At 27.5% G+C, this 25,969-nt stretch overlaps 1 protein-coding gene across 2 annotated transcripts; it reads right to left on the bottom strand.

Moving 5' to 3' along the window:
* Nucleotides 1-5,762: 5,762 nt before the first annotated feature.
* On the bottom strand, nt 5,763-20,505 carry LOC145839531 (WD repeat-containing protein 7-like). Of its 2 annotated transcripts, XM_082947129.1 has the most exons (15): nt 18,754-20,505; nt 17,989-18,172; nt 17,122-17,320; nt 16,208-16,536; nt 15,694-15,888; nt 15,148-15,192; nt 12,905-13,029; nt 12,599-12,688; nt 11,879-12,092; nt 11,409-11,563; nt 8,861-9,043; nt 8,355-8,506; nt 7,738-7,982; nt 6,525-6,692; nt 5,763-6,267 (listed from the first exon to the last, which is right to left on the bottom strand). In XM_082947129.1, the coding sequence occupies exons 1-15, from the start codon at nt 20,478-20,480 to the stop codon at nt 6,130-6,132; spliced, it is 4,149 nt and encodes a 1,382-aa protein (XP_082803255.1). In that variant the 5' UTR covers nt 20,481-20,505; the 3' UTR covers nt 5,763-6,129. The 2 variants fall into 2 exon arrangements, with proteins under 2 accessions (XP_082803255.1, XP_082803256.1); XM_082947130.1 differs by lacking the exon at nt 15,148-15,192.
* Between the last annotated feature and the right edge of the window lie 5,464 nt (nt 20,506-25,969).

Genomic DNA, 25,969 nt, shown 5'->3' on the forward strand with positions numbered 1-25,969 from the left:
CTTACTTTAAAATAATAGAAAGACTATGCAAAATGCAGTTTGAGGTTTTTTTTTTTGATTTACTACTATAATTTATTTGCGTTAATTTGTAAAACATTTGCTGTTAAAGTTTTTACTGCAAAATTATTCTTATACATTTTTATATAGTAGTTTTGTTATTATGTTTAGGAAACTAAAAAAAACAAAGTATATATATTTACTAATGTTTTACTTGATATAAAACTTTAGACTACTTTATTTATAAAAAGAAATGATCAACATAGCTAATTCTGTTTTTCCCAAACAACATATTTAGAATACAAAAAAAAACACAAATATTTATAAATTATAAAAAAAAATAAGTAAGATTTTGAATTTACACAACATTTTTATATTTTCAATTTTAACAAAGCAACTCTTTTAAGCTCTTAAAATACATCGAAAAGTATTTTAACTTTATATAAATACTAGTAAAAACATATAAGATTGAACAATTCGGTTATATTTTAACACTTCATTATACAAACTAAAACAGAAGTGTTAAACCTATAAATAAGACTAATGTGTGGTCATTGTTTAGTAAACTCAAGAAACTTAAGGTATAAGAAAATTTAATAAAAAATATACTGGAATATTTTACACGGTATTCTACTTTTATTTTATGATTTTTAATTGTTTTAATCAGCAATTGTTCTAAAACTTAGTAAGTAATCCAAGTAAAAAGTGTTAAATAATTTGTATTAACTCTAAAAGATAAGACAACTTTTTTTTTTTTTTTTGTGAGTTCTAGCATAAAGTTTCTATCAAAGTGTAAATCATATTGTTATATGTCAAATTTAGGGGTGGGCAACGTTTTTCAATCAACGGGCCGGATCCGGAAATATTTAGTCTTTTGCGGGCCGGAGTATTTTGAATTAGTTATTTACCGGATCCAGTGTCCGGATCCAGTCGAACAATGACTTTTCAGATCCGAATCCGACTGGATATTAATTTTAAGTCGAGATCCGGATCCAGTCGGATTCTAATTAAAATATAAGCTTAGGATCCGGCCGGAATCTAGTTATATTGATACAGTGGATCACTTTTTTGAATCCTCAAAATTCACAAATCTTTCTCAAGTCTGACAACTTAAGATATTTATTGAGACATGTCAGATTTTAAAACAATGTCTATGAAAATAATTGACATTGTAGTTGACAAAGGTACATATGTTAAACATCATACTTAAAAAACACTATGCTTGGGGTAATTTGACAAAACGATATTGCAACTAAGTTAGAACAACACAAAGTATTAGGACAAAATGGTATATTTATTTGAACACATTAATTTACAAAGGCATTTTTTAGAATGTTTTTAAAGTCAAATTCTTACAGTTTTGATTTGTAAAAATATGAAGCAAAGTTTTTAAAAACTTTGTAATATTGACCCTTCACGGGTCTGTCACTTTGCTTGCGGGTCGGTCATTTTCATTTGCGGGCCGGATCCCATTAAAGTTTGAAAAACGGTTGGGGCCGGTCGTTTTCACTCTGCGGGCCGGATCCGGTACGTTGCCCACCCCTAGTCTAGTTCATTAACAATAATAACTGAAACATGATATACTTAACGTTCCGTTTGATAACTGTTGTTGTTTAATTTTAAAAAGTAAATAAAAGTTCCATAAATGCTTTAATAAAACAGTTCTGATGATCGTTATATCAATAAAAAAATACAAGTACTTTAATTTTTAATTTAAACAAAATAAATTATTCGTAAATTCTGTTTTATAAAGTCAGGTACAATAGTAGAAAAAAAATAATAGTTTCAGTAATACTTGGTGTAATTTTCCTTGTTTTGAATATTAAGTAGTGATTATGCCTTATCATATTTAGTTGTTTATTTAGGTAAGTCTAACATTTTTAACACATTAACTTTGTTTTTATTTGAATCAGCTAGTTTGAGTTACAAAAGCAAAGTTTTCTTCAACTTATCATTTTTCAAGTTTACTTTACTATAAGTACTAATGTTATAAAAAGCTTAAAATGTTAACAAAAATTAGTTGTTGACTATAAAAATCAATATACAATCGAAATTTTTCAATAAAAAATTGGAAGGAATAAAAACACTTCGGGTTTAATCAACAGGAATGAACTAAATAATTCGAATTTTTTTTTATAAATTACAAAAACTAAGATAAAATATTTTTATTATTTTCGATTTTATAATTCATATTGAAAATATGTTTCTGTTATTTAGAATACAGTTCTGGTAGTAAAAAAAGATTGTTTTAAATGTTTTTTTTTTGTTTTTGAAAAAAAAAAACTAAAAAGAATAATTATATTTTGCTATCCAAGTTTTGAATACAAAACTTAACGAAAGTACTTTAAATTAAATCCAATAATCAATTGAAATACACGAGTAGGAAATTAAAACTAGGATGGTCTAATTGATACACACAAAAAAATACTTATCTTGAAATTTTATTAAAAAACTCGGTAGTCTTACCAACAGCTCTTTGTATGATATCACCCTTATTGAGTTTCCTTGCGACTTCTATCCACTGCGGGAAATAAACAGTGCAATTTTCGTTTTTCGGATCACTTACATCAAAGTAAATCCTTCGTTTATCGTTAGTAGAAATACAGGGGTGGAGTACTAAAAAATAAATTTTGTTGTCGTCAGATAACTTTTCACGTTCTATCAAGTACATGGGGTAATTGAAGTTTACATTGTTATCAGAAAAAAGTCCTATGAAACTAGGTTTATGTGTAAACTCCTCCAACGGGTCATTTATAACATCACGTTCGCTGTAAAACGAAACTCTTTGCATTGAAAAGGTAAGCTTTCCTGGGATTGTGTTTCGCCTTTCCAGGACATGGTCAGGAATATCGCCACTATCAGGACCTCTACCTAGGTACTGGACACAGATAGGAAATTCCCCACCATTTTTGAACTTTCTTAAATCATCAGCCCTACACGAAGCCATAGTTCTACAATTTTATTTACTTATATTCCTAAATAAATAGAAAGTTTTCCAAAATTTAAACAAATACGAGCTATTAACAAAAAAAGTTGTAAATAGTCAATGGAGGAGTAGACTACTTTTAAAGTCTAATTTACAATAACTTTTCTTTACTTTTTTTGGTTTTTTGAATTAACTGAAGTCTTTAGTGTTATAAAATCAAAAAATTATTATTTTATGTAACATTAAAACTCGCTGGTATATTGCATTAAATTCTAATTAAAATTTGTACATACAATGTCTTAAATTCTAACTTCTTCCTTTAATATTACAGCTGAAAGTTTTCTATTTGTATGTAATTGGTTTTCTTAAAGGTAAAACACATTTTTAAAGTCAGTAAAAACCAAATAAAATATGAAACCAATCTAGTTTTTAGGTATTAAGTTTGTATAATATATCAAAACTTGACTTCTATTTATTTTAGTTATAGAGTGATTTCATATATTTTATGTACTAATACTAATATAATTTTTGTTCATATTTAAAGAAAACTTTATAGGTTTTTAAAGGCTTCTTATATAGAGAAAAAAAAACTTACAAAACAGTTTTTTATTGCTTTAAGAATATATTTTCTTGAAAAAAAGAGAGCTCTGGCCTTTTATAACATTTGTTAAGTTGTGTAAAACGTTTAATCAAAAATCTTTTTTTTTTATCTTTAATAGAGTATACATAATCTAAGGCTCTAGAAAAACTAAAAAACGTTTTTTAGCTTATAAAAAAAAGACAAAAATGTTTGAAACTGAAAATAACTAAACATAAAAACTAGAATTAGTAACATATTAACACTCCAGTGTATAAAATTTAGCCTAAGTGTTAGAAACAAATAAGAAAATAATACTGTGTCAAAATTGTTAGTACATAAGTTATCATAAATTAGTGTATCATATTTAAACAAATCTTAGACGCTATCGGTTTTTTAAGCTTTAATTTACATTTTAAGAATTAATTACTTTACATAATAGCTTTTACTCGTATTTATTTATCAACTTTTAAATAAAACTATCAAAAAACTTTTAAGTACAAATATTTAGTTATTAAAAATAAAGCTATTAAGCTTATGAAGTTGCCTCACTTAAAACATGCTTTTTTTCATCTAATATGGCTTATTTAACACACAAAAAAAAAGCTTTACAAAATAGGTTTAAGAATTTACTGTAATTTGTTTTAACAACAATCTTAGTATGTTAGACATATTTACAAAAAATTCTTATAAATAGTTTTCTTATTTTGTATCGAATTCTTTCTAAATCGACTGTTTAGTAGTTTTAAGAGCGTTTTTAATGTATTAATCATTAGATTAACTATTATCTTGTTTTATTCAAGTCAACAGACTTCTAGTAAAAAATTCTAAACAGTCAATAATATACAAGAAAAACCTAGGTTTGCTTTCAATATAACTATAAGTTTTTGTTTATGATTCCACATATAGGTAAACTTAGCATTTTACACTTTAACTATTGATCAATTAAAAAAATGTATAGAAGCAGAAAAGTTTTAAGTAATTTTTTTGCATCGGATTTATCTGTTAGATTAAAGTGCAAACTTAAACATATAAGTTTTTTTTAATTATTTTCATAAAAACTTGTATTATTAATTTAATTAATTTGATGTACCGTTCAAATTTCAACAAATTAAAGTGCAGACTTTGTATCAGGTTTCCCTCCCAAACTGGACCAGATGACTCCCTTGAAGACTTTTCCAGAAATTTAGGAAGCCATAATCAGCAAAAGGGCCATAAGCAGCAAAGGAGCCACAGGGGTCATAATTTGAAAATTTACACCAGATATTCTTGAGGTGCAGATGAAGAGCAAAAAAATCTTGGGTGTTTTTAATGGCAGTTTTTGGGTAATCTTGTTGGAGGAGGCCATGGACTTTTTAATTTATTTAGACTTTGAAAAAAGTTTTGAAAACTCTGCTTTAAAGTTAGTTGGTTATTTTAACATTAAACATATATGAAAAGACAACAGTTGTTTTAAAATGAATTAGTTGAGATTAAAACCATCAAAAAATTAAAAACACCTTTTATTTTCTCTTTAAACTTTCAAAGCTACTATAATGATCCCAAAACATACTTTCATTATAAATGAACTTTAAACCTCTGCATCTTAATTTAAAAATGAATTACTAAACTAATAACTGTAGTCTACACTAAATCTTTATTAGCTAGTTTAAATTCTTTTTCTAACAAATAAACGTTCTCTATCACACAATATAAAGAGAATTTTGTTCAGCAGTTTTAGTTTTTATTTTACATCAATAATTATACTACGTAAAAACATACGCAAATATAAGTAAATAAAACCATTGCACATGAATGTTAAAACAACATTAAAACACAGTATTTTTTTGTGTTTTTGGTCTAAAAACTACATTTATTCGGTTTTTTTTTAATTAAACAAAATATGCCACATTCATTTAAAATGAAAAAAAAAACATTTTATTATTGCACACAGATGTTTTAAAATAGTTGTTAAACAAATAAAAACTTTATGTAAAGCTTTATAGAAACCAAGCAAAATTGATTTTGTAGAAATGAATAATTTCACTCTTGCTATAGAAAGTCTGAATTAAAAATGTAAAATCAACTATAAAATATAAACGATCAAAAATAGTTCAAGTGAGACAGTTAAAACTTGTGAAAAACAAATAAATGTTAAGATATTACAAAACAACTATTCTAAAATCACAAAAAAAAAGTTATTAATTTTTAATTTAAGCTTTTAAAAGTGTGTTATTTTATAAAACATTGTGAAATTAAACTTTAAAATACTTAAAACTCCCCATAAAAATATGAAATAAAACTTCAATAAAATAAATAGCTTTAAAATAGTAAAATTCTCAGTTAAGAATTTTTAAATACAAATATAGATAATAAACACTTTAATCCCCTTATAAAAACACAACATAAAATTATAAATTAAGTAAAAATTTGTAAAGTAAAGTTTCAATTTAAATAAAAGCTTCCATAAAATAATTAAAAAAGATTAGTACAGAATTTTTTCCAAACACTTAAAACCTCCAATTATAGGGTAAAGTAGTTTTTTTTTGATGCAAATTTAATTTTAAAACTCTCCTATTAAAACCAAGCCCTGATACAGTCCAACAACACCACTCTCTCCTCATATGTGTCTCCTCAAACAAATTCGAAATCAAACGTGAAATCTAAGCTGATTGCTTTCATCAGTGAGCAATATGACCGACTTCTGGTTCACCCACACCAATTTCGCCTGTCCATAAGAACTCTTCGATGATTTGCTGCCAATTGGACTGTTTAACTGCTGCTGCACCTTTTGAATGCAATTTTTGTTACAAATATAATTTGAAAAACTAAACACCTTTTTTTTTAATTTACATGGTGCATAAAAAAAATATTTAGTTATTTGTTAATAAATATTTTAATTATCAGTACCATTGTAAGCCTAAACTAAGCCTTTTTTACTAGTCCTGGTTAATTTAGATAAGATTATATGTATTTTATTGAAATGATTAGAAAAGCTATAAACAAACGCCACTTATATTATGAATAGAACAAAGTCCAACAAACCGGATAACTTTTAACGAGTTTGATCTGGGAGTGCAGCATTCCGAACAGTGACGTTGAAGTCTGCCACATCTCAACTCTTTCATCTTGCCGACAGTAGACTGCCAGGTGTTTCCCCTCCGGTGAGAAACACAGCGCCGTTATCTTACCTGTCGATCCACGGTCTATTGTCTGAATAGTAAATGGTTAACTAGATGACTATTGTAAAAACATCAAAAAAATGATTATGTTCAAATATAAGTCAGTCACTGGCTAAAAACTTACAGATTAAAAAATCTGAAATTTAAGTAAAAAAAAAACACTAGGAATCAATTTGAAAATGCTTCCAAGTACTAAGGTCTTAAAAAAGTATTCAATAGTGTGTAAATTCAGTCAGTTAATTCATTTTGCTATTTAGCAAAAATGTGTGTACAACTAATTAGATGGTAGGAAGATGTAGTTGTGTGATAATATGTTACTGAAAACAAATATCATCAGTCTTAAATAAATTATGTTAAACAGTTTACATAAAAAATTTCGAAAACATTTAGATTTTTATATTTACCACACACAGTAAAATTTAAAGACCGAAAAGCAACAATACTTTTAATTTTAATTCCCAATAAGTTTTTGTACGCTTGTTATAGTTAATTTTAAAAATAAATAAAAATTGCAAAATAATCAGAATCTGGTTTGTTATTTTGTAATTATTATGGTACTAAAAACTATTTAAGGAGCAAAATATTTTTTATAAATGTTAAATTATATGCAAACAGTATTTAAGTAACTTAAAAAAACTTGGTAAGTACATTTTATTTCAGTAGATTTTTTTTCAACATCTATTTTTAAGTTAATATTTTAAAATTTATTGGAAGCTAGGTGCATAGAAAGTAGCTTATACTTATAATCATTGTTTCAATCACATGCATTTTGTTATATAAAAATTAAAATTTAAAGTAGTTATTATCAACATTGATTGTATAACTAAACAACTTAATTTAAAAAAAAACTTCGTTACAAATTACCCGCTGTTTGGTAATTGCGAAATACTGGAGAAGCTCCTATATTAAATAAACGCTGATTATATATAATTTTATAAAAAATGATAGCAATTAAAAAAGGTATTAATGTACAAATTTTTTGAGACAGACAACCTAGTAAAACAATTAAAAGCTAGTAACTGAAATGGTATCAGAACTTCAACAATATTTTTTTATTGATTACCAAATAAACAAACCTGGTGCTTCTGATTATTGAGGTGGTGCAGAACTATGCACCCCTGATTATTGCAACTCGCCACCCTTCGGCTCCTACTGCAGTACGACACGTTTTCCAACCTGTTGAGCGGGTTGCCATGCTTGTTGCTACGCAGCAGGTTGTCATGGCAACAGAACAAACAAACGTCCACAACCTCAACCACCACCTTCTGCAAGTCGGACATCATTTTGTCCGCTAGGTGGTCCACTAGGCGGAGTATTTCGTCTGAATAAAGAATTAAATACTATCAATTATACTGTCGTTATGAAATGAACTAAAAATGTAAGTGACTTTAATTTTTTGTATAATTTTTTTTAATTTAAATATTTTAGAGCTGCCTCAAATTATATTTTATTACATATCTTCTGTAACTAGTTAATCATACAAAATATACAAACTATTGTATGTACTACTTTTATGTTTGGCATGTAATACTTTAGAAAAACTTTAGAATTTATTTTATTAAAAAAACATAAAAAATTCTAGTTAGATCCTACATAAGGGTTTCAAAAAAAATATCAGCTACTTTGAAAACTATTGTAATATTTGTGTTTTATTTCAAAAATAAATGTTTCTAAAGACAAGTTAAAAACAAACTTCTAGATCTGGCGAGTACGGAGTTGTTGAGCAGTGCAACGTGATGGGGGTTCTGTGCAGCAGCATTATGCCTGGCAACCTCCCTAGCAACAGTTGTTATGAATGTGAGGGGGCGGGCCGTTGCTATCAGTGACAACGCGTGACGCGCTGATCTGTTTGAATGAAGCTGTTATTAAGTAATATGTAAACAAATGTCATACATATCAACCCACAATTCTATTTTTCACACTTTTAGCTTTTATGATAATAGCTTTTCTTAGTGATAAAACAACTTAATCAACCAAAACAATCACTAAATACAGTAACCAAGCGAGCTTAAGATTATTGGTTGAAATCATGTTTTTCTAACCTTCATTTAATCTTAGGTTTTTAAAATAATTCTTTATTAATTTTAAAATTTACAGGCTTGAAGGTACAAACTACATTCAGGTTGTACGGAAAAATTTAGAACAAACTTACCTAAAAAAATTGTATAAAGATAGATATTTACTAACTAATACGCAAACCTGCACGAATCAGCGGAAGGGGTGAGGGGTAGATGGGAGTGACCCTGAACTTTCTCACCATGGCAACAGAGGTCAAGCAGCCCTAGCAACACTGATGATACTTCAATGTACGGTTGCCAAGTGGTGAATCCCCTCCCTATTATGTCGATTGCAGCCCTCCTGATTGGCGCGTGGAGTGGTAACCTGAAGTTGGGGAATTTCTTACGAATAAGTTTATTTTAAAGAATTTACGTTGTATTTTTTTTTTATGAAACTTAAATTCAGTTTGTAATAATTTAGTTTATTTAAAAAAAGGGTACTGTATAAATTAGTTGTTATAATTTCCAGTGAACTTGCTTCGCTTATAGCCTGATAGCAAACAATTAACTTTAAATTTCGAATAGTCAATTTTATTTCATTTATTAATAGGTAGAAAGGTTATTAAAAAAATTTATAACTCTTTTCTATAAATTTATTATTTGATAATTTTGGAAAATAAAGTTTACATCGACTTTTTATCAACGATTTACTTGCAATCTTTTTTATTTAACAGTATTAAAGAATAATCAAAGTGAATGATGTATATATGTTTATTTATTGGTTGTAACTTAAATGATATTTATCTAAAAAAGTTGATTTAATTTATACTATTTCATGTATAAATAGTTTTAAATATAATATTTTAATTGTTTTTGTATATTAAATACTTTTCTTTCATGATACTATATTATAATTAACTGTAAAAATTAGTTACAATATTATATATAAACATATTATCACACATGTTATTATTTTGATTTTAAATAAAGTTTTAATAAATTAAATCTGAAACTTGATTTAAAATAAAAAAACAGTAGTAATATGATATACAATTATGATTAAAAAAAAAGTGTTTTGAAACCAAACGCAATTAGCACTTTTAGCGTATTTTTAAAATCAGTAGTAACAAGCTCAAACAATGTATTTTAATTTAGCAGAGGAGATAAAACGTTAAACTACGTAAGTGCAGAAAAATACATTGATTGCAAATAATTTTTAATAAAGGTTACAAACAAAAACACAATATGTAATAAACAAAATTGTACTAAATATTTTTATTATTAGTTTAATGTAAAAAAATAGGTATGTAACACACAGAAGTAGGTTATTATGAAATAATATTAAAAATTCAAGTTATTTTAAAAATTAAAAGGTTGTAAAATAATTTTGAAACAATACTTAAGCTGCAACAAAAGCAACTTGAACCACAGAACTAATGTGCTTTAAATTTTATAGATGTTGAAACTTTTCAAGCGACCGTTTTTTTGCTGAAAATTTTTGATACTTTATTAAGTCTTATTAAATATTTAGACTAAATAACAATCATAAATAAAAAAAAAAACTTTATTTTAAAGTTTCAAACTAACACACAAACACTGCAATTACCAAAAACAAATAAGCCTTATTCATTTGAAAACAGAAATTGAAAAACCCGATTGCCTCAACTGCAACTAACCAATTTTCAGTCTGTACTTTAATTTTTCTACTGTAGAATAAAGTTATTGAAAAAAAAACTAGCTTTGTGAGCATTCTCAACAATTTAAACACAAGCATCTGATGACAAAAACATATTTTTTTATTCAGTTTACAAAAAGGTGTGAAATGAACATTGAAAATTCAATAAAAAAGAGTAAGCTATTCTTTAACTAGTATATATTGTAACTTGCAATCATATTGGCATCGTAAAACAATTCTTAAGTTTATATAAAACACAAATGTATGTAATAGAAAAGCTCAGCTGAGAAAATTAAAAATTTCCAATTTTAAGTGGAATTTAAGAAATTTTTTTTTGAATTTAAAGATTGATCCCTTTTTAATTCTAAGACTTGCATAGAACATTATTTTAAATTTTTTTAAATTTTAATAAGGAACTAATTTATAATAAGGAATAATTAATAAGGAATAAGTCAACTTTCTTTTTCAGCTAAATTAAAATTTTATTGAAAAACTGTTTTGACAAAATAATGTGATATTTTGCAAACAGACACAATTTATAAACCGAAGATCAATATATTTTTAGAACAAGCGCAAAAAAAATCTGGTCGTAGTTTTATACACATTATTAGTAATTAACATCCTTTTAGGACTTGTATCTTTTGCCTTTTGTCATAATTTGTAATACTAATGACATATGGAAACTTAAAAAAAAAAAGTTTTTCAACAAATTTTTGGTTAAAATTAAATTTAATTTCAAACAAACAATAGAACTTTTAATTTTTTTACAAAACATTAGCTATAATTTATAGTTATTTGATTAAGTAAGTTTAACAACTATTCAACTAAACATTAAATTCAAAATCATTCAATGATTTAAAGTTATATCTGAAGGCTTTTTTTATATGTTTAGTTTATTTAATAACAATGAACGATCTGAAAATATAATAATTATATTTTAAAAATACAATACATTGAGCTACCAAATCTACAATGTCTACAGTTGTTTTGACTTTTGAACAATTTGAACATTTTTGAAGTACCTAACTGCACCGAAAATACAAAATGCTTAAAACCAAACCAGTCAATTTCAAACCTGTTAGAATGGGGTTGTAGCAGCAAGTATACTAGTGACCTGCTGATATGCCTGGCAAGATTATCAAGTTTCAGATCATCTAACTCAAGTTCAACTGGAAACTGTGAGCCAACTACTCCTAATATCACTATCGCCGTAGCGTGCTTTCTTCGCATCTGTGAACATTTATTTTAATTTGTAAAATATTTCACTTATTTAGTTAATTTGAAATGAATAAAAACTTGCTTTTATAATGCAAAATAAAAACTTAAATTATAAAAACATATCATACAGTTAGCATTTGGCATATAATTATTAAAAATTTCAACTATAAGAATAATTAACTTTATTATTGATACTATTTACATTCACTAACTTAAAAAATAATAACATGTAAGAGCTTGCAAAGGTTTAATTTTTGTATGACTTATTTAAAAAAATATAATTGTATTAAATATTTTTCTACATTATATAAAACAACAACTACAAACCTCGTACGAGTGAGTTTCGGCTGTTTTTCCTTTCTCAGGTGCTTCCCCTCCGTTGCAACTCTTATCGGTCAGCAACTCCCCCTCCACGTGACTGTGTTGTGACGTCACACCCGCGTGCTGCGTGTTGCCGAAAAAGAAGTATGACGTCATATTGCCTTCGTCGTTTGACGAAGACGTCGGTGACGTCATGTAGGAAGGGAGGTAGTCGCTCCACCTGGTAGGATGAAAGTTGTTATGACGTCATAAACAAACGTATGAGCTACTATACTAATTAAATAATGTTAAGTGGGATTTTAGTCCAATCTATGAGAGAATGTTTTCATAAAACTTCTGATCTTTTGAATTTTCCCGCGTGAATATCACTCTTGAGATTTTATTGTCAAAACTTACAACAAAATTGAACTCACAATTTGATTAGTAAAACTGTTATGTTTAATTTTTACTTAAGAAAAGTTACTATTTTATAATCTTTTGTTATTAGAAAGTTGCTAATAGTTTTGTTTACTTACGTGTGTCACTTATTTTTTTGTTTTGTTTAGCAAAAGTTGTACCATATTATAGTCTTATAGATTAAGAGAACAAATTTGATTTTTTTGTTATTAAGTAAATACTTAACTTGCAATAGTTAAAAAATCGTATAAGTTACTTTACAGGCTAATCTACTATAAAATTCTATTAAATATAAAAACAAACCGTTTCAAGAGAGATACATAAACATACTTTTGAATAAGTTGTTTTCTGCCGCTTTTACCAATGTGTCTCAACTGAGCAAGCATCAACGCCTGAGATGCCTCGCGTATTTCCAAGCACCTGAAAATATATGGAGTTATGAAGAATACTTTGGTAGAAGTAAAAATATTAAGCTTTTTTTAATCTACGACAGTATATAGTCCTTTGTATACATATAAGCTAGTAAATTATAAACAAATACTATTTTAGTAGTAATTATAAGTTTTGTGTTAATCACACAATGCGTCACGTTACAACGTGTAACACATTATTCAAATTAAATTGAACTTATATCACCTGTCCTGCCACTTTTGAGCGAGCAGTTGCAGGTTAGGGGGTTTACAGACTTGCGAATTTTGGTGGATGTATTCGGGCAATATCACGCAGTGCAAAGTTGTTAACAACGACCAACTCTGCTTCATCTGTAGTTATTATATAATATTAATTGTTATATTTGTTGTACCAATTATGAGTACAGTAAACTTAAATAAAAAAATTACTATCTACATTACTTATATTTTAATCACTTATAATACAGTTTTTTTTTACATTTATTATAATTCATTTATAGATTGGTTTATTTTTTTATAAACCAACTTTATGTTTGTTTTAGTATAACGTATACTGTTATTCATGCAAAATATTTCAAGTTAGTATTATTTCATTGACAGCACCAGTAGTTCTGAAAGTTTACAAAGTTGTGCACAGAAAATTACTAAAATAAAGTCTGTGTGCACTTGATAATTTAGTATGTTCTTTCAAAACACTAAAATTATTTTACTATAGATTATCAACTTTGTTTTTAAATTATAATCTAACAACTAGTCACAGAAAATTTCATTAAAAACATTTCTGAAAAATTAAAAGACACTAATTTGGCAAATAAAACTATCACTGATTTGTAGTTCTGTCCACAAGTGCACATTTTAAAAAACACCGAATTAATAATTCACAGGTAATTTTAACTGATTTAATTGGATAGATTAAAAAACTCTAAACAATTTGAATTTAATAGAAAAAACATGATTACTTTTTACAACATATATCTAATAATTTTTTAATTAGTGATTACATAAATTTTTAATATAAATACTACACTGATTTGGTCATAAAGGTACTGAATTTGTTAACTTTTTAAAGTTTTCTTCATTCTTTAATATTAGTTTTCTAGATCAAATTTTCTACATTTAACATCATCGCAAACTTACAATCTTAACACTATTAGTTACTTAGTAAAATAAACTATAAACAAGTCTAAAAAATACAACATAAAATGAAGAAAAAGCTTCTTGACAACAGTGTAGCTTAAAAAAGTGAAAAGCAACTAGAACACATAAGCAAACACATCCTAACACTTCAAAAGTTTGTTGTTTTATTGAAAAATTAGTAGTTTAAAGTTGGAGCTGTAAAATGTCGTCTTATCATCATATAAATGTCTTAAAAAGTGACTACAGGGTTGCCAATCGTTTTTTCAAAAAATTTTCTATGTTTTCCAAATTTCTACAGGTTTTTAAAAGTACAAATTTTTAGTCTATTTATAGTTTAGATTTAAGTTAAAAGTAAGAAACTGTGTTAAATAGTATAAAACACCGAATAGAATACTGAAAAGATACTGTTAAGCTACTTTAAATATGTTTTTAATAACAAAAATTTTGATGATGACAAAAAATGTTTATTTACATGGTAGACATTTTGAGTCAAATCGAATTTTTACTACTAAACATGTGAAAATTGTTAAAATTCCAGGTTTTTTTCAAAATTTCTCAAACTCCAGGTTTTTTTTAACCTAATTTGTCAAATTCCAGGTTTTTCCAGGTGAAATGACAACCCTGTGATTACTACAGTTAAAGTATGCTAATAATTTTACTAAAAACAATAATTTAACTGGTAAGATTATTTGAATGACAAATTATACTAAGATAGCAATTAAGATAATAAAATTGTTATTAATAGAAATGCTTATTAATGATAAAGTATACATTGCACGTGTATCAAAATAACATGTTTCTATTACCTTAAATACTTTAAGGATAAAAAAAACAAAAATTTTTACACCATAGAATAATACTTTTTTTAAACTAAGTACACGTTTGAAACATTACAACATATCTAGAGTATTAATAAGATATACAAAACAGTTAGTAAAACTTGGTATACAAATCTTTTATATACAAAAAAGTTTCAGAAATATCAAGTTTAACTACCAATATTAATTTAAAAAATCAAATCAAGTAGTTAATATTACTAAAAATTTATAAAACATAATATGTTAGTGAACCAAAAAGTTTGTTTACGTTAAAAAATGTAATAATTATTAATTTTACAAGTGCACACTACTAAAATCTAACAAAAATATTATTATTAGTAATAGATGATCATAGTTACTAAACCTTGTGTTCAATGGCTTCAATAATATAAAAACAACACTTTTTGTTACTTTCTATTAGCAAACGAGTTACTCAAAGTTAATAGCTTGCTTATTTTATTAAGTTTATGCAATTAAAAACAAAGCTAAATTGCAAATTCATTCGCAAAATTACTTTTAGTGAGCGAATTTCCGTAAACCGATCGTCCCCATAAACTGTCTAAAATTTTATTTTATTAATTTAGTTTAGTACTTTGCAGTGCAAGTTTTCATTATTCGATGTGACCGTATTGCAAGCATCATCAGCTAATAGGTAAATTGTTTTTATTTTTACAAAATACACATTAACTTAATTACTGAAAAAGTGAAGTTTTTTATTTCTAAGCACATCGGCTCAACTTGAAAAAAATACTAAATACTAATTTATTTATATATAAAACAAAAAATGATAAAACATTAATAAGCTTAATTTAAGCTTACTAATAAGTAATGTTTTTTGTATTAATTATTAAGTCGATTTTACACCCACTGCTTTTTGTTTACTAAAAGTTTATGTGTTTTAATTTTTTTAATTTAAACTATAAGTTAAAAAAATATTTTAGTTTCATACTTACAACTTTGAAAAGCTAAATTGAATAAACTAAAAAGCTGGAATAATATGCTACTTAAATCACCAAACTGATTAAAACCTTTATAAAAAACATTTGAAAAATGTCATCACCTGCCCCTGGTGCACGGTATCGGCCGATTCGACGTCGTCAGTTGAAGTGTCACCGTTGGTGGTGACGTTTCTCCGGAAGCAGTGGGTGGGCAGCTCCATCATGGTGTTGGCCACCGAAATGACCGACAGCAGGTTCTGCGTGGTCAGCGATCTTGACACGCTCCACGGGTTGATGTCGGTTTGGTACGTTGTGTTCTGCGTTATAAGATATTGATTTAGTGTGGAAAAAAAATTGCTTAGTTATGAGGAAAAACTGTGCTTGAGTTTTAAATCTAATAATATATTTTGTATTTGTGCGAAAACTTTTAAAAATTAGAGAATCTTAAAAAAAAATTTTTGAAGTTTAAAAAAAAAGATATTTTAATCAGTGATTAAAAAACATTGCACACTCATATTAGAGTTTTTTGTAATAACAGACCAAAAAATACAACTAGCTTTTTGATATGTATTTTTATAAGCTTTTTCACGGTGGTTGTGAGTAACAAATAAACTAAAAAACAAAACTTCAACTAACACCAGTAGAATTGACGTGCGGCAACGACAAGCTCATAAAGTGCTTCCTCGACAGCACTCCGAAACAAAGCGGGTTCTTTGGGCTCAAAATATCCAACTTTTCCTTGACGTTGCTGTCAATGTTCTTGTCGAGTCCCCACGCGTACAAACATGACAGCAGCGTCTGCGAGATGTCCCACACCGTGTCCACTTCCAAATGGGACTTTCTGGACTTTTTCGCTTTTGCAACTTGCTTGGGCAGGGCTTGTTTCTGCTGGAGCTGATCCGAAGAGTCGGAGTCGAGGATTTGGTTTTTGACCTGCTGGATGAGGTTGTTAACGAGTCCCTTCCCTGTGTAAGAAGCATCGTAGTAATGTTTGACTGCGTATATATTTTTCAGTTCTAAATGAATGTACTTAATTGAAATTTAACTTGAACTGAATATTGAGGAATTCAAAATATTAATTATGTTATTTATTGCGTTTAAAAATACTAAAAAACTGCCTGCTATTTAACATTCACTTTAAATTAAACAGTTTGTACTCAATATTAAGTTTGGTAAAATTAAAAATTTAGTGAACAGTATTACTGTCAGTAAATACCATTTTAAAACAAAAAAGTAATATTTTATTAGTATTCATCATAGTATTGTAATTAAGAGTATAGTTTGTATTCATTGTAATAACATTTAAAAAAACAGTTTACATTTAAAACTTTTATGACCATTTAAGAAAACAATCCTATTAAAAACAACCACTTTGGGTTTAAAGTTTCAACTTTAACCATTTATATAAAAAAAATCTTACACAAAGAAAGCTTAAAAGGTTATAGAAAAAGATTCAAAAAGCTTAAAAAGTAGGTTAACGTCTGATAAATTAATAAACAAATGACACGCAGTAACAACTTTACATAACTATACAACCACACAAATCTAACCTTTAGCAGCGAGGTTGGGCTTATTCTTGTTCCTGTTGTGCAGCAGGTCTGGTGTTTTTACACTACTTGACACGCTGTCGAGCAGCAATGACGATATGATGTCCTTGGTGTTGAAGAAGATGATGTGGGAGTCGAAATCTTCCCTGGCGTTCGTTCTGAACGCCGTCACGCTCAGCGGGGAGTACGTCCTTTCGTTGTCCTGTGAATTTTTTTATTGTGTTTATATACTAATTACTTATTTCGAAAAACTTAATAACTATGTAATTTAATATTCTTTTATTATTAATCTTGTTAAAACTGTTTAAAAATGAATTCAAAACTTTTAATTTGTAAAAGGTTTTTATTGATGCTTGACATAAAAAAACTACTAGTTTTAAATAAAAATGTAAATACTTAACATATAAAACTTAATTTCCTTAAAAAAAATAAAAGTTACTTTGGTATAAAAAACTTAAATTTTAAAAATTTATTTTACTGTATTTATAAATAAATAAATATTACATTTTTAGATTTAATTATAATGGTACAAATACATTACAATAAAGCTGCAAAATGTTTTGAGAATTTTAACTTAATACACATCTTATCTTTCAACTCAACTCATTTTAACTTTGTATATGCTAATTAAAGTGTTTCGTTGCTACTATGATGTCCAAGTAAGCAAAAAGTTTATACAAAACTTTAAAAACAACAATTGATCCCGTACACAAAAATCATAGAAAAAAATACCAATATCATACCAACAATTTTTTTATAAAAAATTATTGTACAATCATAAAGTTGTAAAAGAATAAAGTATGGAAATAAGATTTACACCTTTCGTGTTGTTATATATATAGTGCAACAAATATTAAATTTACAACTTACAGACGGATTAGCAGTTTTATTTTGCAACAAAGGCTTTCCATCAACAACGGACTTGAGCGCGAGAGCTCCCTTCTTTTTCAGCTTGTACACAATGTTGCTGTTGTTTGCTGGCGAACAGTTTGTGTACGAGCTTTCCTCACTGCAAGCTGATAGAATCATTGCTGCGGTGTTCCCTTCCTCGTACCTATGTTTTTTTTAATCTTATTACTTTGTAGAAACGTCTAAAATTTACAATTAGTGTTCTACAGACTTTTATATTTATTTCTCACACATTAACGTACAAGTTTTTTACTAAAAATTGTGTAAAATAAATTTTATAGGACTTAAAAAAAGAGTAACCAGTACTGTTTACTACTGGTTGAAGTGAAAATGTTGAAACCAATTACTGCATCTTTTAAAAACTATTTAATTAAAAAGTATTTGGAAAAAAAATTATTTAATTAGAAAAAATTCACATGATAAACAATACTTGCAATAGCACAGAAATTATTTTATGAAAAATTCATAAATTATTTTATAACTCTGAATAAGAATAAAAATAATAATAAGCAATATCAACTCATACATAACATTAAAAACAATAAACAGACAGAAATGTTGTAGACAAGTAAATTTTTATACTTATTAAAAAACCTAATATTAACACACATATACCTGTCAAGATGACCAGTATGAAGTAATTATAGAAATTGATAGAAAAAATAATAATACTCTTAAAAAATTCTGAAATACAATAATAAAAAACTAATAAAAACTGATACATACCTGTCAAGATGACCAGTTTCCATCTGCCACACATAAACACATGAGCTCTGACAACCCACCACCAGAAAGTCATCCAGCGGTCTCCACTTCACTTCAGTGATGGGACTGCTGTGGCACGAAGCCAGGAACATGCACTTTCTGTCCCTCAGATTTATCAACGCCACGGAGTTGTCTGTTCCAACAGAACAAACAGAAGTCAGCACTCTCCTTGAGCAGTTGTCGGGAGGTATGATGAGTTGCGTCACCCTTCCGGCGTGTGGGTGGAACGAGTAGAGCTTGGCCCCAGTGAAAATGTCCCACATCAGGATTGAAAAGTCGTCACTGCCTGACACCAGATGTTCCTTTTTGTACCTGCTGGGAGCGTTCTGGTGAGGGTAAACAATGGAAGTGACTCTTTTCTTGTGCCCCCTCAAAGTTTTGTGCGGGGGCCAGCCCTTTCTCTGAATCACCTTGTCATTTAACAAGTGGGCTTTGAACGTTTTAAGGGCTGGAGTCACCACAATGGTGCCGTTTTCTTTCCCGCAGCAGAGAAAGCACAGAGTTGATATGTACAAGGTGGCAGTGATCCCCTCGAGATTTTCAGACTTGGAGCTGAGCTGGTCGATGATTCCGTTCGGCTTGTACTGCAGGTTGTCCCACAAGTTTTTGAAGCTGGACTTCATTTTCACTTTCAGTTGAGTGTCAAAAATAAAATATTCTGTATTGAAAACAGAAACGGCTCCGCTTGAATCTCCTATTATTATCTCATTTGAGAGAGGTTTAAAAATCACTGCAGGGGGCAATATGCACTGGTCTTCACTTAAAAACAAGCTTGTTGATTGTGGTTGCAACGCCAACTGGGAGTCTGTGTTCAACTTTGCTCTGTAAAACTGTTTTTCTTGCAGGTTATTGAATGGTAAAGAGTATTTGACAAAACTGCCGCACCTGGTCCACAGAACTACAATGTTTTCATACAAAAACTCCCCTCCAGCCCATTGAAAGTTTGATTTTGGGGAACATTGACAAAGTACTGAGTAGTCTGTTGAATCGCAAACATACCATGAGTTGGAAGTCACTATCAGCAAAAGCTGTTTGTCTGAAGTGCATGAGGTCACGTAGACAGAGTTTGAAAAACCAAAGTGCTTTGATTCCTCCTCGTATATCAATGTGTGTTTTGCTTTAAACTGGTAGTTCCAAACTTTCAAAATCCCACCGTGAGTCAATCCCACCACTGTCAAGTTCTCTTTTTCCTCAGTGTTCAGCACACAAGCTGATGAAATCCAGTCTGGGAATATCTTTATTGCCAGCGTCAATGTGACCTGTAGCGTTTTTGAGTTGAGTATCAGTATTTCTTCGAAGCTGCCGTAGCACAGCACTGAAGGCTGAAGCTTTCCATTTATGCAAGGGTTGCAGCTGGAAATTGCAGTGGGCTTGCCGGGGAGTTTGGAGAACTCTATGCACTTGCAGTCCACGCTATCCCACAGGCATATTTCCCCGCTCTCTGAAGTGCTGATGAAATTCTCACAAGCTGAAGGTGATTCAACAGCTGCCAGGCCATTCACGCAGTCAGAGTGGCCAAACAGCAGCCTCTGTGGGTAAAAGATGCCGTCTGTTTGCTTCCACAGGCAGATGTGGCCGTCCCTGCAGCCTGTTATTATTGAGTGTGGGGTGTGCAAGATGCTGCATATTTTGTGGGTTGGAGGTTTGTTGCCCCAAAACACCAAGGGCACCAATGTGTTTGAAGCCATGATGAGTTTTAAATAATGTGTTTTATGTCCCTGTAGTATTATATTTATAAAATTTACAAATTATAAAAAAATTTAAAACAATATGTTAGTTCACTTTGAAGAAGAAAGGCAGTACTTTGATTTTTTTAAAGTAAAACATAATTTTATTATACAATATATTTAAAGTCATAGAATTTGTTTGTTAAAATTTTATATAAATGTAAAAATTGGTACATGGTGTGGAAAAAGTATTAGTTTTTATAAGGCTATCATTTTATTCAAAATAAAAGTTTTTCACCAGCATATAAAATTTTTAAGAATTTTTTTTAGCAAAAAAACACTTTATAACTATGGAAATGAAACATTAATTTAGGTGATTAAACCTGAACAGCTTTATAAACATTTAAGACGTTATTTAATTGTTTTCAATAAAAACTAACAGAACAATTTAATTAATTAATGAAATTTTAACAAAGTTCAAATAATTTTTATTATTTATAATTTAACCAGATTGTATTTATAATTAAAGTCATAGTGGAAGTTCAACATTTTATTTTACAAAAATTAATTAAGCTTCTGTTTAAAAACTTAAGTATAAAAGATAAGATACTTTTAATAGTATAACAGGCATTTAATTAACTTGTGAGATATAAGAGTTTTGTACAAAATTTCTGATTCAAACATGTGTGATATTTTTTTATTCTTAAATTTTTCAGAAATTTGAAAAATTCACTAAAAACTTATTTCCCTTCTATTTCAAAGCAATCTATTTCATTTTCTAAAAGCATTTTCAAAAAACATATTTTTGAAAAAAATACTGGAAAATTTGAATATACGTTTTCAACAAATTGTTCATAATTTATTCAAAATTAAACTAAGAATTGAAATATTTACATCAATTGCTCAAAAATTGTAGGATGTAATATCTATTCTTTAAATATATTTTGAATTTCTGTTTGCACATTTCTTTAGGAACCTTTAAAACTCTTCAACTTTGATAGCTTATACTTTAATAATTGATTTGAATTTTTTTATTGAAAAACAATATGGTAACTTAGTGATAAAGCAGGGTTTTCTAAAGTATGCCAAGTGGCCACCTTGGGGGCCATGTGGTCATCATTTGAAATATACACTAGACATTCTGAAGTTGATGATGAAAAAAAAAAGTCTTGATGGTTTTTATGGTAGTTTTGAAACTTTATCAGAGTATATCAAATACATAATTCATGAGGTTGAAATTTAAATGATGTTACATAAAGATAATCAATAGTACTTATAAAAAGTAAATAATCTGCTATGTTTACTTGCATTTCATATTTTGAAGATTGAATATGTAGTCTTACTAAATAAAATGACCATACTTGGATTTGTGCAATCAAGCATAATATTGAATAACTCTTTTAAGTCAAATCTATTATTGGTTTCTTGATAAGACCAAGAGACAGAGAATTAGAACTTTATTATTGAAAAAACTGCATGAAAATATGTAAGTGTATTTTTATGGTTTAAGTATAAGAAGTATTATTTATTGTTTTTATATTTATTGTTTTAGGCCTTTTTTAATATTCTATAGTTCAAGTTATTTAAAGTTTTTAAGTATTTTTCACCTCAACTTAAATTATTGTTAAGTTTTGTCCATCTCAAGTCCTTTGTAAAAGTGTCTTATATTTTTAAATGAGTGTTGTTGTAATAGTGTTTTGTGGTACTTTTTTATAATAGATTCATTGTTCAAAATGTCTTGTCTGATTTCTATAAAGTAGCATCAAGATAGTAATTAAAAAAGGTAGGACTTATTTATGATGAGTAGTACCATTAGTGTGCTAACATCCATACCTTTCAACAAATTTTCATAACTATATGTGCTTAGCAATCTATAAAACTTGTAACTTTGCCAAAATTTAAATTATAATTCAGAAGTACTGTCTTCCCAAATAAAGTCTATTTAACTCTGAGGATAGATTTTTGGTACATTTCTTATAAGGACAACTTAAACTTTTATATACATTTTTTGGATGACAGTTAAAGTGCATTTTAAAAGAACCTCATATTTGGCAAAGTTACCACACAAATACTTATAAAAACTTGTAGATATACTATTATAGACCTATTTCAATCTATTCTTAGTAATTGTTATAAGTTGATTTAATTTTACTTTTCAAACTGTTAATTTGTACAATTATTTTTTTACTAGATTTTGGTCTTGGTTTTAGAATGTATAAACTTATAATAGTATACATATAGATTTTATAATTTAAATTTTCTTAACTGTATGTACACTAATTTTTTTTTTTTTTGTTTTACAACAAGAACTGTTTGTTAAAAAGAAGTTTTTACACCCTGTAAGTTCTTTTGTTTTCTTAAAGTTATTTTAATAAGTTGATATCACCATATTACTTTTTTTTTTTGCTTTCAAACAGTTTTAATAAATTTATTTAAACATGAAATTTTGTACTTTTTAGAAGTAGCAAATGAGAACACTAACCAGTGTGTATTTTTATGTTTGTTGAAGATTCTTGTAATATTATTTTTTTTAAGCTGATGTTTATTTTACATATTTATTTTCTGTTTATGCTGTTTATTTCTATATTAAGGCCATAGGGGGGGGTCCGACTTTTTTTTTTACAAAAAAGAACTTTGGATTTTATATGAAAGCTTTAAATACAAACTACAAGCCTGTTTTTATAGAATTCAAAAATATAATTTAACTTTTGAGATATTTTATTTTTTGTAAAAAGTTTCCGATACAAACGTATGGACCGCAAATTTTTTGGGGTCAATTTTCTCGGAAATTTAAAAATTCACTAAAAACCTATCTCCTCCTTCATTTTTTGACCTAGAGACTTCAAATTTTCAGGAAATGTTCCTTTTAATATTTTGAAGAATCGTACTGTTGGAATTTTTGAAATTTTGAAAAATAAAAATTTTATCCACAAAAAACTAAAAAAAAGGGTAGTTTTTTGACAATAATTTTTTTTTTACTCAAAATTAATAAAATTCTTACAATAGATCTCTTTAAAGTTTAATGATACACATTCTGTGAAAATTTGAGAAAGATTACTCAAAAAATGAAGGAGGAGATAGATTTTTAGTGAAATAGTCTTTTTTTGCATTTTTAGTTTTCGCCTTCCATAAGGAACGTATTGAACGCCCTTTCTTTGATCGCTTATATCTCAAAAGTTACTTTGAGTTTTTTTAAGCGGTTAAAAGTGTCTGATAGCTCAAATTAAATTCTACAAAATAAGATCAAGTTGTAAAAAACAAAGTGGACCCCCCCCTATGGCCTTAACAAAACTTATATCCAGAGTAGCCACTAGTTTTGGGCAAGTATTTTTCCAAATTTTAAAAATTTCTTTTTGGTTTTTGAAAGTACCTCTTGTTATATTTATTTTGATAGTAAAATAATTTTAATTAAAAAAGGTGCTTTATGATAAATTTGAAATTCATAAACAATACATTATTACTATGATATGTTTTGGTTTTAAGACGAGGTCTTTGACAGAAACATAGTTTGTAAAATAAATTCTTGAAAGAATAAATTCAATACCTTTTTATTATTATTTAATCTTTCTTTCAATCTAATGTTCAATTGTTTTGAATCAATTTCCTAAAGATATTCATATGATTGTCCAAAAGTCTTTATGTTAATGTATAACACAAATAGCCACACAATCTAGTTCTAATTAATTGTTAGTTTTTATTTCTTAAGGGCATAGGGGGAGGGGTTACAACACTTTTTTTCACTACTTGATCTTATTTTATATAGTTTTTACTAAGCTACAAGAAGCATTTTACATATTTGAAAAATCAAAATATTTTTTGAGATATAGCCGGTTAAAGTTGGAGGCAACAATAGGTTCCTTATGGGAGGCGGAAACTAAAACAGCAAAAACAGACTATTTCACTAAAAATATTCTTATTGTATGTTTTTTGAGATAACTATTCTTAACTTTCAGGAAATGTTGCAATATTTAGAAAATTCTGTCACAAGTAATTTAAAAAACTTTAAAGCTTTATTAAAAACTAAACAAAAATATAGTTTTTGTTTTTTAATTTTAATATTTGATTTTTTTTTTAATTATATTTTGACAAAATTTTCTAAATATTGCAAGGAACATTTCCTAAAAACTGAGGTAGTTATCTCAAAAATACCCTCAGTCAGTAATATATTTTTTTCTGTTAATTTTTTGTTTGTATTATTTTTCTGTATTTTTTACTCTTGTGCAAAAATGTAACTTGTACAAAATTGACCCTTGGTGCAAAATTGTCTTTTTGCAATTTTGTTCCCTCGTGCAGTTTAGTAACCTTGTGCAATTTAGACTCGTTCCATAATTGTTTATATACATTTTTTGGATGACAGTTAGAGTGCATTATAATAAGGTTCTAATTGGCAAAGTTCCCACACAAGTACTTAAAAAAAATTGTAGATATACTATTGAAGACCTATTTCAATCCATTTTTAGTAATTGTTATAAGTTGATTTAATTTCACTTTTCAATCTATTAATTTGTACAATAAATTTTTTTAGCTGGTGGTCATAATTTTACAATGTATAAACTTATAATAGTATACATAAATATTTTATAAATCACGTTTTCTTCACTGTAGGTACACTAATTTTGAAGTAAATAGATTGTTTTTTAACAATGATTGATATTTGTTAAAAAGTTTATACATCTTGTAAGTTTTAATGTTTTCTTAATGTATTTTTAATAAGTTTGTACCACCATTATACTTTTTACCAAACTTTTTTTTTGCTTTAAAACGGTTTTAATTAATTTTTTAATTATTGAATTTTGTACTTCTTAGGAGCAGCAAATGAGAACACTAAACGGTGTGTATTTTTATCTTTGTTGAGGATTCTAGTGAATCTTAATTTTAATAACCTTATAATAGCTGTTTATTTCTATAACAACAAAACTTATATACAGGGTGGCCACAAGTTTTTGGAAAAAATTTTTCCAAGGTTTTTAAATTTCTTCAAGGTTTTTAAAATACATCTTGTGAGACGATTTTTGGTAGTAAACAAACTTTAAATTAGAAAAGGTGCTTTGTAACAGTTTTGAAATACTTTAACTATACATTATTACTATTATTTTGAATCAATTTCTTCAAATATCTTCACAATGATTGTTCAAAAGACTTTATGTTAATGTATAATACAAATAGCCATACAACCTTGTTTAAAGTAGTGTTATTTTTTATTTTTTTAATTTCTATTATAAATTATCAACTTATTTAATAAATTAATATTCTAAAATTTGCAACTATTAATATAACCTTAAATAAAAACAAAAAGAACTAAAAAAAAGTTTTAAACTATGAATAATTGAAATTTAGTATAATTTATAAATTGTAATGTGTTTTTATCACTTTGCACTAGTCTTTAACAACATTTTTTTAGTCCTATTAAAGTTTTATCATTGAAAAACTCCACTTATCCTACAAATTATTCATAATTAAGTTAAAATTTCTATGGCTGCTCTGAAAACCTTAAACAAAATAAATTGCAT

This window comes from Thalia democratica, chromosome 6 (genome assembly GCF_965202585.1).
Source record: "Thalia democratica chromosome 6, ktThaDemo2.hap1.1, whole genome shotgun sequence".
Classification (NCBI taxonomy): domain Eukaryota; kingdom Metazoa; phylum Chordata; class Thaliacea; order Salpida; family Salpidae; genus Thalia; species Thalia democratica.

Bases quoted from the DNA above. Each gene is read 5' to 3' on its own strand.
- LOC145839531 (XM_082947129.1), bottom strand. From the start codon at position 20,480: ATGGCTTCAAACACATTGGTGCCCTTGGTGTTTTGGGGCAACAAACCT. The intron at 16,537-17,121 runs GTTAGATTTGTG...CTTCTTACACAG, and splicing joins GCCCAACCTCGCTGCTAAAG to GGAAGGGACTCGTTAACAAC. The intron at 13,030-15,147 runs GTAATTTTGCGA...TAATAACTACAG, and splicing joins CGGAAATTCGCTCACTAAAA to ATGAAGCAGAGTTGGTCGTT.